Source organism: Plectrocnemia conspersa, unplaced genomic scaffold (assembly GCF_051122295.1).
Source record: "Plectrocnemia conspersa isolate PC_06_02 unplaced genomic scaffold, ASM5112229v1 ptg000012l, whole genome shotgun sequence".
Taxonomy (NCBI): Eukaryota; Metazoa; Arthropoda; class Insecta; order Trichoptera; family Polycentropodidae; genus Plectrocnemia; species Plectrocnemia conspersa.
In genome coordinates, this window is record NW_028277176.1 from 30,444,075 (window position 1) to 30,458,084 (window position 14,010).

General features: G+C 31.2%; 1 protein-coding gene across 6 annotated transcripts in view; it reads right to left on the reverse strand.

Moving 5' to 3' along the window:
* sdt (MAGUK p55 family member stardust) overlaps window positions 1–14,010 on the reverse strand; it is a 155,582-nt gene that overhangs the window by 83,745 nt on the left and 57,827 nt on the right. For all 6 annotated transcript variants that reach the window (XM_088199131.1, XM_088199128.1, XM_088199135.1 and 3 more), the window contains one exon: window positions 4,362–4,903. In XM_088199131.1, coding sequence (XP_088055257.1) covers window positions 4,362–4,903 — 542 coding nt within the window. The remainder of the gene's footprint in view (window positions 1–4,361; window positions 4,904–14,010) is intronic.

Here is a 14,010-nt window from a genome sequence, read left to right on the forward strand (position 1 = left end):
TCCCGACGTGATTTGAACACGTCACATGCAAAGTTCAACTTCGAAAGTGGGGACACAGACATGATATGAACACGCAAAATCAACACCCGAAAGTGGTGACTTTCCGACGTGATTTGAACACGCCACACGCAAAGTTCAAAGTTCATGCCTTAGACAAATTGGTTTCACTTTGCATTTAACAGCTTTTAAGAAATACATTATTTTAAATTTTAATTAAAAGTATGATATATGCTTTTCTCATAGACTCTTTTTTGCCTAATATTGTAGCAAATATCAAGAAATATATAGAAAGAAATTGTACGATTTCATTCATTCTTGTTTAAAATACATTATTATAATGACGTAGAAACGCACAATTTTGACCTGAATCGTTTAAAAGAGACATTATTTTGGAATTCAAATAGGTACGAATTAAAAAGTGCAAGTGAACGAACGTCTCGGCACGAATCGCATTTTAATGCCTCTCAATTCCGACTTTTCCATGCTTAGAGTGAAAGAGAACCTCGTCAATTAGCAGTGAATATATACAGAGGAATGCTTTCGAATTCGCGTCGCTAGAATTCACCATAAATTATACGCTCATCATTTTTTAGCCCATCGTTTTTATTTTTTAATTTCATGGGCGTGTGATACACTTCTTGTTTAATTGATAAAATAAGAAAAAAGTCAATGAAAATATAATAACAATATAACGAGTTGTGGATCTAACGATGATGAATGAAACATTTTACTCGAAATCTTCAACCATTCGATTTTCTTCCAATTTTGATTTAAATTAAACCACCCCGAAATCTTAGTTGGATCTCTTCGATTTCCAGAGCAAATATACATTCTCTCTCTCATCCGCAGATATCAGATAACGCGTTTTTCCACAAACGAAAGCTTTCGTTGTCGCCAACGACGCCACATACGAACAACGTATACCCACACGTGGCATCGCATACCGTCGCTCTGAACAATGGAGTCGCGAGATAAAACGCCATTATTCATGCCGCAAACCCAGACTCCGGTGGGCGTTTTTGTTTGAAACCGAATATTAGCTCTCGTGCTTGACAATAAAAATTACTCACACACATATCATCCAAAATAACCAACAATACAATTGGAGAGTTCAAGTTATGGGTTGATGAGAGGTGATCAATGGATTTCGACATGTATCTCCTTTCTGTGCTTGTTAGAATCTTATAAGAAAGCGATGTTTTATGACAGGAATCGATAGCTGTTTTCTAGGAACCGGATCATATGTTATAAAGGGCAATCCATTTTCATTTTTAATCGGTTTGAACAAAATCAAACACAGATCAAAATCAAAAACTTGAGTTGAGAATCAATCAGAATATATTAAAAAAATGTAGTTTACCCATCTGCTTGAAACTAGTTATACGCCAAAGATTTGATCGAACAGATAGCTTTAAGAAATATAGCACAGCATTAGTGCAAGCATTGGAAATTTGCCAAGAAAAAAACGTAACGCAATTCGAGAAAGGTGCATAAAACCCTGTATATGTATTAAAGTAAAGGCTGCCCAACACAATTGCAAACCCAAAATTAAGCTGTGAGTCAATAAGTTGACAGTATGCCAAAAAGGGTTGCAGCTGTAATTATAGCTAAGGGTGGATCTACTTAATATTAAAAATAAACTTTATATAAACACTTTAGTCGGTTTTTTATTTATATTTTCACCTGTATTTTTAAACATTCATTATTCAGTTTTTCTAATCTCCAATATAAATAAAAGAGTTGACGGCTGTAGAGTATTAAGTATTTTAATATTCACATTTTTGAGTCTTTCCCAAAAAAAAAGATGAATTGAAAAAATTTTTTGGAACGCTTTTTCTAAGAAACGGGTCTTATCGCTGTCGCTTCGCTTAGGAATTTTTCTCTAAAATTTACAATTTTAGAGAAAAAAAAAATTATTTATTTAATTTAAAACTAATCGCAAAAACATTTTTTTCAAATGACAAAAAAAAACGATTTATTGGTTTTGGTTTTAACCGGCTTGGAAGCCCTATCACATCACATGGTAAATGAGGCTGTAACTAAAATCGGTTCACAAGTAGCTGATGTATTAACTAACGCCCTAAAGCAATTTACAAATGGTCAATTAATAAATTCGTGTATGATTTTTGCGGACTTTCGGTGAGAATAGTCGCTGAGCACATTGTGAGTAACATCAATAGCCAATTCAATAGCAAAGCAAATTATTTCAAAAGATTTTCTATGGCTCCTAAAATTTTTCTACTCTCAATGCACTTTGCGAAATAGTAAATATTTTGTTAAATGAAAAAAACATTAAGCAACCATTTGAAGTGAATAACAATATACAATCTGAAGTGAAATTTTAAAAATATGTGCAGAAAGCTTAGTTGAAAAAAATATGAGGCATATGAAAATGTAAAAAAAACTAACATAATTCTCTAAAGGTGACGAATATGCTCAATTAAGATCATATTATCAGGGACTTTTATTTGTATTTGGCAGCAGATGACCATTCACTATATATTTTATGATAGAAAGTGACGAACTTTGAGCTACAATTTAATGAAATCTTTTCTCAAAAAAGCAATTATAATATTTGCATTTGTAAAGCTTTTACTAGAGACAAATATTTTTAACAATTTACGATAGATAAAATTGTAAATTTTACAGAAAGTTACCACTAGTTTTTTTTCTGTTTTTGAAGCTCAATTGAAGTACATTTTTATAATTAAAAATAAACTTACATTTGAAGTAGCAAATGCAATAGCGACGTCTTTTAAAAGCAATTTATCAAAGAATCAAACCACTGCCATTAAATATTCCATATTAATATGAAAGTTTTAACTTTAAATTATTAATATTTATTGGTAAATCTTTGACTGTTAATAAATAGTATATTTTTAAATTTAAGAACAATGATTCATATTAATAATCTTAAATTTACCTCACTTATTCATTGAAAGTTTCATTGCATCATCCGATACACTAATTAAATTTCTCGAAATGTCAAGGGCCAGTCTATCGCACTTGACATTTTTTCAACAAATATCACACCCAATAAATCGGCGTTTTCACCTGTCACACATCATAAGCGACCCAGGACACGTATCGTCCAAGGTGTGTACGTATAATACAGTGCGACCGATTGGGAAAATTAACCAAATTGGGTTGGCTGCAATTAGCATAAAGAGCGACGTGTTTTCTTTATCGAAACGAACAGAATGGGCAATGATTTAAGCCGTGCTTCTCGAACTAGCTGTACAGTCTCCTTATTGTTTCTTCGAAGCGAATCTAATTTCGAAGCAATAAGATCACTGTGTCCATGGACCATCTCTAATTGTCACCTTGGATCAACTATTACATTTTCGTACTAGGAGAACGTCTCGAAGAGAAACAAGTTTTAGTAAAATGGCATGTCACGGTTGTACGTCGTAACAAAAACTATTGATAGTGTGCACACGTAAAAAATATACGCACCTGCCCATATAATTTTTTCATTCCATCGTCGAAAAGAGATGGATTGCTAGTGAAATGTGAGCGTTCTCGAGCGCTGATGACCTGCTGCGACGGTCAAGAATAAGGGACGCAATCTCTAAAGCACTATACAGCCCACAATGGAAAATCGCCGCTTCTGATTCATTTCATACACGTCACGTACAAAATGTAATAAATTGTATCTCAAAATTTCTATCAAAGTCGGATACGATTCATCTCATAAAAAATATTATTTCGCTTCGATAGAGATATATTCGATTATGTAAAAATAGCGTGTCATACAGAATGCAAATCGCCATTAAGTTGAACGCGCTCCGCATGATGAAGCCGAGAATCCTCGACGATAATACGTTGTGTCCTTCGGAAATATTTATGGCTAATGCACTTCTGACTAAACTATAAGCTTTTAAACGACGGTATACGCTACATCGACCTACATTTTATGTTTGTCACATTCGAAAGGCATAAGAGGAGTTAAAATATTAGTGCTTTTCTCACAGAAAAGTTTATGAAGCAATATCACAAGCGTATGATATTATAAAATAATTGTATAGGAACAATTCCTATAAAAGTCATCTAGGATACATTCTCGCGCTGATGCTATTTAATATATACGATTATAACTTTACTTCAATGCCAATAATAAAACTAAAGAAAAATGGGAACTATGAGCATAAATATACAGAATGAATTTCCAGCGAATTTTACTTGCCTTCCACATTTATTAAAAATATTGAATGACAATTAGTGGTGGCTTATCAAGGGAATAGGATCGCGTAGACGCGTTAATATCGCCGTATTCGTTCGCGTCGTTCCCTAGCAGTACCGGCGCAACTACTACTTCTTTCGTGGGACATGTTATATGTATATTTAAAAGTACAACTGACCTTGTATCCGATCCTACGATGAGTTCTGACGTCGAAGTCCTTCTGTTCTCTGGCTGTTCGCCTAAAAGTTTTTCAGTTCTTCCGTTAGTGATGACGGGCACAGGGCTCGTCGCCGTCTCACTCACCACCGTCACTTCACTCACCGAATTCGTTAAACCCACAACACTAGGTAGTCCACTTGGAACACTCACAATCACATTGTTCACTGGTAACGTCTTGGCGGGCGTCACTACGTTCGGCGGCGCCGCGCCTATGTGATTGGCCTTAGTTTCGATTATTACCGAAGTGGTCTCGACGACGGCCGTCAAAGCGCATTTACTGGTGTTATCTTGCGACGAAGACGACGATGATGACGCGTGGCCGTTGGGTATGGTGGATGTGACGATGGGCGAGACCTGGAGCGTCGCCGAAGAGCAAATTGGAGCTGCCGCCTCTCCGTTCCCATTTATCGACGTCACATAAATGGGCGATTTGGCGATGAATCCGTTCAGCTCCTGTTGCTTCTCTAAGGCTGCTTGCGACGAACCCGATGCTTGGTTCAACTGAAACGGCAAAACAAAAATGTTAATTTGGAATATAAAAGAGATTCGTCTCACAAAAACAACCTGTAATATTAACACAAATAAAAAATTAGCATCTCTGCCCTACTCCTTCGCTCTTCGGTCGTATACCACTGATTTAAAACTATAAAGTGTTATTCGACCTTAAGATAAATATGTACATTGCTTTGATTTGAAAAATGATTTGATATATCATATTAAATAATCTCACAAATAAATTGATATATGTACATATATACTACATATGTAATTTTATTGTTAGGCCATTTTATATTTGTTCATACTGTTATTTTTTTACATAAATTACAATATGATCCAAGTATATGTTTAGGGACAATTATACAAATATCATATTTATAACATATCCTTTTACACCATTTTATGCCACTTAAAAAAATATATAAGTATAAATTTAAAGAAAAAAATAAATCGTAAAATGTTTTTTGTATATTATTGTTCTGAAAAATATTTAAAATATAAATTTGTTGAGAAATAATGAAAAAATAAATTTATTTACAGAAACATTGAACAAATCATAATATATAGGATAGAATAAAGTTACGATTGGCGTTGAAAATAACCGAGATGATGACTCTAACATAGTTGTCGAAACGTTGCATAAGATTGATCTGATAACAGAATCTAAAAACACAACGATAGTGATAAAGTGTTACATACGTAACTCTGGTATCACTTAATACAATATAAATTGTACTTCACAATTATTTATTTCATTCAAGATTAAATATACGATACGCATACATCATTAAAATTAAGAAGATGTAAGATTGCTTACAATGCCTCGTTTATTTATACATTTCTGAATAAGCGTATTACATGGGAGTTCACACAGTGATCATTACATTCAAAGCGTTAAGAGTACGATGATAATAATTTTAAGTCATTAAACATACATAATATTATAAATACATACATACGTCGTACATGCATTATCATACGCAGATACATAAATTTTTCAATTAAATTCAAAGAACAGTAAATAATAAAAAAATAATTGAGCTAAAAAAATGATGAATGAAATAAATAGTTAAAAAACGCCGATGCATTGAAAAATAGTTCTTGCTGTTTTTTTTATACAAAAACAGATTTGTTTCAGTGTGAATTTAAATAAATGGTTACATGAAAAAATTTAATCAAGATCTTATAATTTGATGTAGCAAATTGTTTTTTTACATTTTGTTACGCAACACTTGAGCTGTTTCATTTTAGTCTAAAATGCTACATTTATACTGCTTCTCAGTTACTCAAAAATATTTTATTAAAATCTTGCTATAATGACCTAACAGGCTATACCAATTTGTTTTTATAAGTAATTAAAATACCTACGCAACATATAAATAGTATTGTATCCATTGAAAAATGAAATAATTTATATATTCAATACAATATTTGCTACATACATTTTTAAGATAAGCGTTTGTGGCTTGTATAAACTGTAATTAAATTATTTGACATTAAAACCATTATTTAGTCTATAAAAGTATTACTAAAATGGGTTACAATTAAAAATAATAAATATATATGAACATTAAAAACATTTTAAAATTATTACTCTAAGGCAAATTGTAAAAAGTCCAAAAAAATATTTTTTTGATTTTCATTGGAAAATCTTTTAACCTTACATTTTCATTAAATAAAAATATGGGTCATAAGTTTTAATATATTTAACATTCTCTTTAACGTATTTAATTCAGAGAAATAAACAATTCTTGTAGAGAAAATCAAAATTTTGCTTTTATTGAAGCTTGAGCCAATATTATTAAATCTAGTTTGCGTTTAACAGCCTCACGTTTTTTAAATTAAGGAACAAAGAATTTGTATTTATTTTCTGGTTAAAAATGATATAATATGCAGTGAAGGGATTCAAATGTTGTAGAAAGTGAGAATGCTATGTACAAAAAACTAAGGGCTTATGAATTATTCAAACATTTCCAAGAGTAGACATTTTTTACAAATATATTGTGCTTAGTAATCGCTGAATCACTATCAGGGAAATTGCTGAAGAAGTCTAAACATTTGTTTCAAAAACGTTGAAAAATAAACTACTGTACATTTTTTAATGTTTTTTTAATTAGAAAAATACTAATTTATTAATTTGGCAAAAACAGCATCGTACAAAAATTTCTAAGCAATTTTTGAATAAACGCATCATAAAGCGCGTCTATAAACCTAGACCAGAAAAAGCACGTCAAGTTCAAATGAGTTTCAAAAAAAATTCGCTACGCATCCTTACATTCACTTCGGTGTTTTATTCAGAGAAAAAAACATTCTTATATAAAAATTTGCGTTTATTTCAGGTTGAGCTCTCACATTAGTACAAGTGTCTGAAATGAGCATATTATTGTTCTTCCATATAGCAAATATAGCAGTTAAATAAAATGAAAACGCGTCTTGTCACGTTTTTAAAATGAACGAACAAAGAATTTGCATTTAATTTCATGTTAAAAATTAAATAAAATGCAGTAAAGTTATGCAAAAGTTATAGAAAATGTGACTTTTACTGATAATTCTATGTAAAAAGTAAGAGTTTATGTATTGTTCAAACGTTACCAAGAGTAAGACATTTTTTACAAATATATTGTGTTTAGTAATCGCCGAATCACTATTAGGGAAATTTTTGAAGAAGTTGGTATTTCTTAATATTTGTTCCAAAACTACTGTTTAATTTTTAAATGATAGGTAAATACTCAGAGCTAATTTTTGAATTAGGCAAAAACAGGATCGTACAGAAATTGCTGAGCAATTTTAGAATAAACGCATCAAAACAGGTAACAAATCATAAAACAAAAAATCTAAACGCCTCAACGAAAACGCGCCAATAAGCCTAAACAAAAAACACGTCAAGTTCAAACGAATGGCAAAGTTTTTAAATTGTTTTCTTAGTTTAAATACAAAAACTATCTTTCTTGTAATGGGTGCCTTAATGCCCTTAAATTAAAATAAATTAATTAAAAAAAATATATTACACTATACATTTTTACCACATAAGAATTTTTTGAAATTTTACGCTATTAAGTTGATCAGAATTGAGAGAACAACATTTTTTTTATTTATTATATCATAAATATACCATTATGAATTAATATGTTTCTTCAATGTATCATTATACAAAAAAATGATATCATTAAATAATAAAAAATAAACAATTTTAGCGCACACTTGAAATAAATGAGCAACTTACATATTTTATTCCAGTTCATCATAGCTATCGCCGAAAACATCCTTGTGTTTGGCAAGTTCGTTGAGAAGCTGAATGGCTTGAGCAAGAAGAACGTTTGTCTTGGGCGCGACAGGTAAGAATAAAGGACGTGATCGTGACTCTCGAGGATACTTTAATGCTTGCAGCTGAAAATCGCCGAGCATTTCATCATAACACTCGTAGGGAAAAGGCATTGAAATATAAATATAGAATATACCTGTACTTCCTATTGTAGAGATCTTAAAATTTTTTAATTCACTCTCTCTCTCTCTCTCTATTTGGCAATAAGGAGCACTCTTTTATTGGATTTCAGACAATGAAGCGATATTCAAGGACGCTACATATTAGCGTATTGTTCAAAACTCGAACCGCCAATAAATTATTAAAGTGACGCGCTCCGCATAGCAAAACCGAGCATCCTCGAAGCCTTATCGCAAATTTGCTGATGTGCATCTAAAATCTGTATATTTTTTTCAAATTCATCGACATATTATTAATATGTCCTGCTTAATCTAAGCTGTAAGAGAATTTTGCGGATAAAGTAATCTGGAAAATATGACAACATGATAAATAGTGATGATAAAAGGTAGCCGATTGTCCATTGACCACCTCCACGGCGATTCCAGATGAATCTGAATTTGTGCAATTTGTGAATTTGAACAGATTCAGATCATTAGCATACAATAAATATTTTGAGTTCTTAATTACCGTATGTATGTCTCTGAGGAAAAGCAAAGGGCCCAGATTGGATCCCTGTGGTACTCCAGATGAGCGAATTGCGAATACCGTTCGAGAAACTGAAGTTGCTGAATTTCTGGAGTAGTAGCGAATGCTTTTTTAAATTCGGTGTAGACTACATAGACATGGATTTTAGAATCGAGGAATATTGTTGCAGAATTCAGAATTTTATACCATGATATAGCACATGCGCAAACTTTTGGCCAAAATCGACACCGTCATGATACCGTAGTCTTCCATATTCACCAGATATGCCACGCTATTCCGGCAAATAAATAGAACATTGAAAAGACTCTGCAATCAAAGAAGAGATAATTGAAAAAACGCAAATAATTACCTGAAGAATTAACCAAATATTAACCAAAAGATAGGAGCAATTTTAAGAGTCCGTTATATTTTATTACAAACAAAATATATCTTTTAATGTAAGAATATTTAAAAAAATATTTTGTTTGTAAACAATATCGATTGCCAAGGAGATAATAAAATAAATAATAATCAAATCAAGTCATTTGTTTATTATTTAAAAAATGTAAAGAATTTGAGAACCATCCTATAATTTTATAAAAGTGATCTATAAACATAAACACATTCATCCACCGCGTAATTTCAAAGTAATTACACAGATCACGGTTAAAATCACCGGAAATTAAGCATAATCACAATTCACTATATAATTTAACTCGTAATTTTAATACGCTTAGCTTTAATGTTTAAACTCTTTTTTTATGTACGTTGTATTTTTAACTCGGCCACCTTGACTGATGAAGATTTTGCACTTCATGTACTTGTAATGTATATTTTTTAACTTTAGGCGCCATCGCTTAGATTATTTAAAGAATAACTCGCGTTAAGCAAAACAAAAACATACCCATCCTACGCTTTAAAAATTAAAAACAAACTTAAGCGTACAGTCGAACGCAAGACAATGAAGCTCCAAATTGATTCGAACGCTTCATAAACGATATGCTAATTCTCGATAATAGTTTTGATGACACCAATTAGCCGCATTGTTCCCGGGAGAGTGAGCGGCGGTTCTTTGAAGGAGTAGTTAAAACGCAAATAGGTGTTAATTGGTGCTAAATAAAAATTAGTTTGCAAACTTTGCGGACGCTAATGGTACCGGCAGGAGTCGCAAATTTGTTTTTTTTACTAGAGAAGCGATTAGCGAAAAGCAACTTTTGAATAATACACAAAAAGTAAGCAGAAACAGTATGTTTGTGTCGGCGGTGAGTGATTTTGGGTAATAATAATCTGCTGTGGAATGTGTTGCGTACTACTACAAATCTATGGAGAGTTTCACAGGTCATAAAACGCCAAATTGCCTATAAACCTATAATATACGGCCGTCGATCGTAAAAATGCTACATTTAATTAATATTGATTGCAATATATACATAATGATGTTGTTGTAGATATATAATAATAGTTTTCTTTCATCGATTGTATGTATGTATGTACTTAAAAATATTATCAACTGTCCGTTTCCTTATCTATGTGAACTGTTTAAATAATTTTATCACATGCACTTTATTAATTGTTATAAATCTAAGGTAATTTAATAGAAATTAAAGTTGTATAATTGAAAAAAATTGCAGGTAAATTGACCAAAAATGCAGTTGCGCCTGTGCCAAAGACTACTCACAATGCAGTATCATCTGGTTTTCTTTTAATTTCTAAGCTTTATATCAAATGTTGATATGTAAAAATATATTTTGCAACACATTCTTAAGATTTTTATTGTAAGGCAAAATTTTGCAATGCGTGAGATGAATGAATTAATATATCTAAAAATAGAATGGAACGGCCTAATGAATTTCCATATTTTCTAAAGAGCACTACACAGTCAGTACACCTATATTTAAAATAATAATATTGCATAAGTTTTTCATTAGTTGTGTTGGAATAAAATATAAATAATTAAAAAAATATTTATACTGTGTGGGAGTTTTCCGAACCAAAGTTTAACTGAGCTCTCTGGAAGTTTTCCGAACCAAAGTTCAACTGAAGTTGGCCGAGGTCGCCGACTTCCAAGTAGCGGCCACACTGCCACAAATTTCATATGCCGTCCGGACGGCGGCCGTGAATGACGTCTACACGGCGGCTGCTGTCACGTACAGCTGGCATATTTGCGCGCGATCAAAAAATGTGCAATTTTTAAATTGTCATATTATTAAAATAACGCTACTGATACTGATAAAAGTATGTGTGGACACTCACCAATACAATATCAGTGAAAACTTTTCGGTCGTAAATATTCAATTTACGCAAAATTTTTGTCTGCTTTTGCAAAATGCCATAAGGCATAAAAATGATACTTCAGAATACGAACACCACATCTGTGACTATCCTAGAATTTGTCGCCATCGATTCTAAATAAGAATTCGTTATGGTGTGGCATTTATATAAACCGATCTAGGAAAATACATAAGGATATTCGAAACGATTTTTTTAACAAAATCAAGTACCACTAATTATTATTTAATTTTATATGAAAAAAAATATTATAGCCATATCTGTTAGAAGAATATACTATCAAAAATATAATTAATCCCTTTTGGTGCCCTAAAATATTCAAAGATATCAGTAAGAGTCTGTTGAAGTCCGCAATAAGCATGTGGTATTATAACTTGACCACGTGACCACGATGCAGCGCTTGTCATGCGTGTTGACCATAGGACATACAGGTTCGGCCAAAAGTTATTCAAGTTTTTATATAATAATAAGATTTTTTCAAAATTATATTTTATATGACATAAATGAGATATTAAATATTTCGTTTATGACTCCCATTGACATATTTATGAATGTAAGCTCTTTTAATTACGTTTTTTATAAGTGGGGGTAAAATACATGGCTCTAAGCAATTATATATTATAGTTGGTTCAATTTTATGATATATTTATTTTATATTATTGATCAAAAACTCAATGACACAGTAATTAGCTTAATATTATAGTATCAGTTGAAATACAATTTACTGTAAGAAAATGAGTCAGAATTGTGTAAAAAATAAAGCATTCGCTACTCTTATTTGGGCCAATTTTTACGAAAATATCCGCCTGTTTTAAAGGTTTATGTTTAATTTGTCTCCTTTTAAACCATTACCTGACGTTTCCGAAATAAAAAATGATAATAAAACAGATTTAAATTATTTAAGAAACAGCTTTAAAAAAATGAGACAATCTTGTAATTGGAGTTACTGATAAAACAACCAATGTCGAGTCTACCTCGACATAGGAATTCAAAGTTTAGAGTAAAATTTTAATAGTTTTTTTAATTTCAACAATACACTTCACTATGATTGAATGATACAGTAATAAGCTAAATAGAAAATATATTTACTGTCAAAAATATCAGAATTGAGTATAAAGTAGAACATTCAATACTCAAAACTTTCACAAAAACAATTGCAAAAACCGCTGCTAAAATTAATACAAAAGAATATTAAATCCTATTTGATTTATGCGGCCTGGTGAGAATTTTAATGTTTCAAAAAATAGCGAAATCTGTTCAATTGAAAGATTTTGTTAGCAAGTTAATAATGCTAGTGATAGAATTTTTCTACAAATTTATTTTTCTCATTTTTTATTATGTCAAGATATGGACATTAAGTATCGATGTTTTAGATATGTTATTGTAGACGAAGGAAGAGGAAGATTCCGTCTATATAAACTAATTAAATGATAGAAAAAATATTGTTTTTTTTTCTGTCTACAAAAGGCGTGGAGTCAAAATAAGGAGGAATACAAGGGAGAAGACTAATAATTATAGTCAATAAAATTCCACGCGTCTTACGCAAGAAGAGTTACAACATAATCGGTTCCGATTTGAATACGAGACGCCGTTTTTCGTAGTTCCACGGAAGAGAAGATCAGAATCTTATCTCAACGATCGACAAATTAGAAAAGATCACACGCGACCATTTTTCCGAAACCGGTTCATTTTCTCACGTGGGCGCGTATAGTAAAGAAAAAAGGCAGCAACGCTCCAAGTACAAGTTCACGGTGTATGAACTTACCATCGAGAGTTTTCCCACAACATACAATATGGAGTGGAATGCGATTGTGCGTTTCGTGTCGATCGAAAATAAAATACTTGAAGCTAATGTCAAAGCGGAAGGCGCCTAGGAAATTGAGGTAAAAAACGGAACTCGGGTATTATCTCCGTCCGTTAAGTATGGGATTTATCTCTTAATTGGAAAGAATGGTTTTGAGAATGGCAAACTATTTAGAACTTGCTCGTAGAAACCTCTACCTCATTCAATGTCTAGTTTAAAACCTCTCAAAGAATGTATGATAATTTGTAAAATATTCAAATTAGAACATCGTTTGCAAAGGAGCCACCCAAATAACAGAAAGGACTAGAGTATTAACAAGTATAGTGTTGTTAGACTTAATTATGGATAATTTTAGAAAATTAACATCATTACATCATTGGGCTTTTAGGTAAATATATTCTGGCTTATCTTCATGAAGTGTTTCTTAACCTTTGTATAAACATAAAATAGTTTTTAAATGAACATGATTTTTCTTTGTTATACACCAAAAATTATACTATTTTTATAATATTATAATCATCAATCGTTTTATTTTACTTACAACTTTTAATAAGTGAACCGCAGACGTTTTTGGGACTATAGAAATCTCCAGATGGCGCATTTTTTTGTGATTTTATGGCAGTAAAGTTTGTGCATAAAAATAATTTTGCGATGACAAATTGATACATTAAAATTATAAATTTAATACATTTATGTACATTAAAAAAAAATATATTATAAGTACACTTTAAAGATTTATATTTCAATTTTAAAAGAAGCACAGTAAAAATAAAATAAAAATAACGATTATATAATGATATGACATATGTATTATTTATAAAATTAATTTTATTTAATTGAAGTTGCATGAATTCATTAAAAAAAATATCTTTTAATTTCTTTGCAATTATTCCTAATGGATTTAGGCAAAGCATTAAAGGTTTTAAATGCAACATATTAATAAAAAAATGTACGAAACCTCACAGAAAATGCTTAAGGGATGCGTAAATCATCGGCAGATGTAATTTCATAATTATGTAGCTGTTTTCTAAATATAAATTTAATATTTATAACCGATTTTCTATTTAGCAT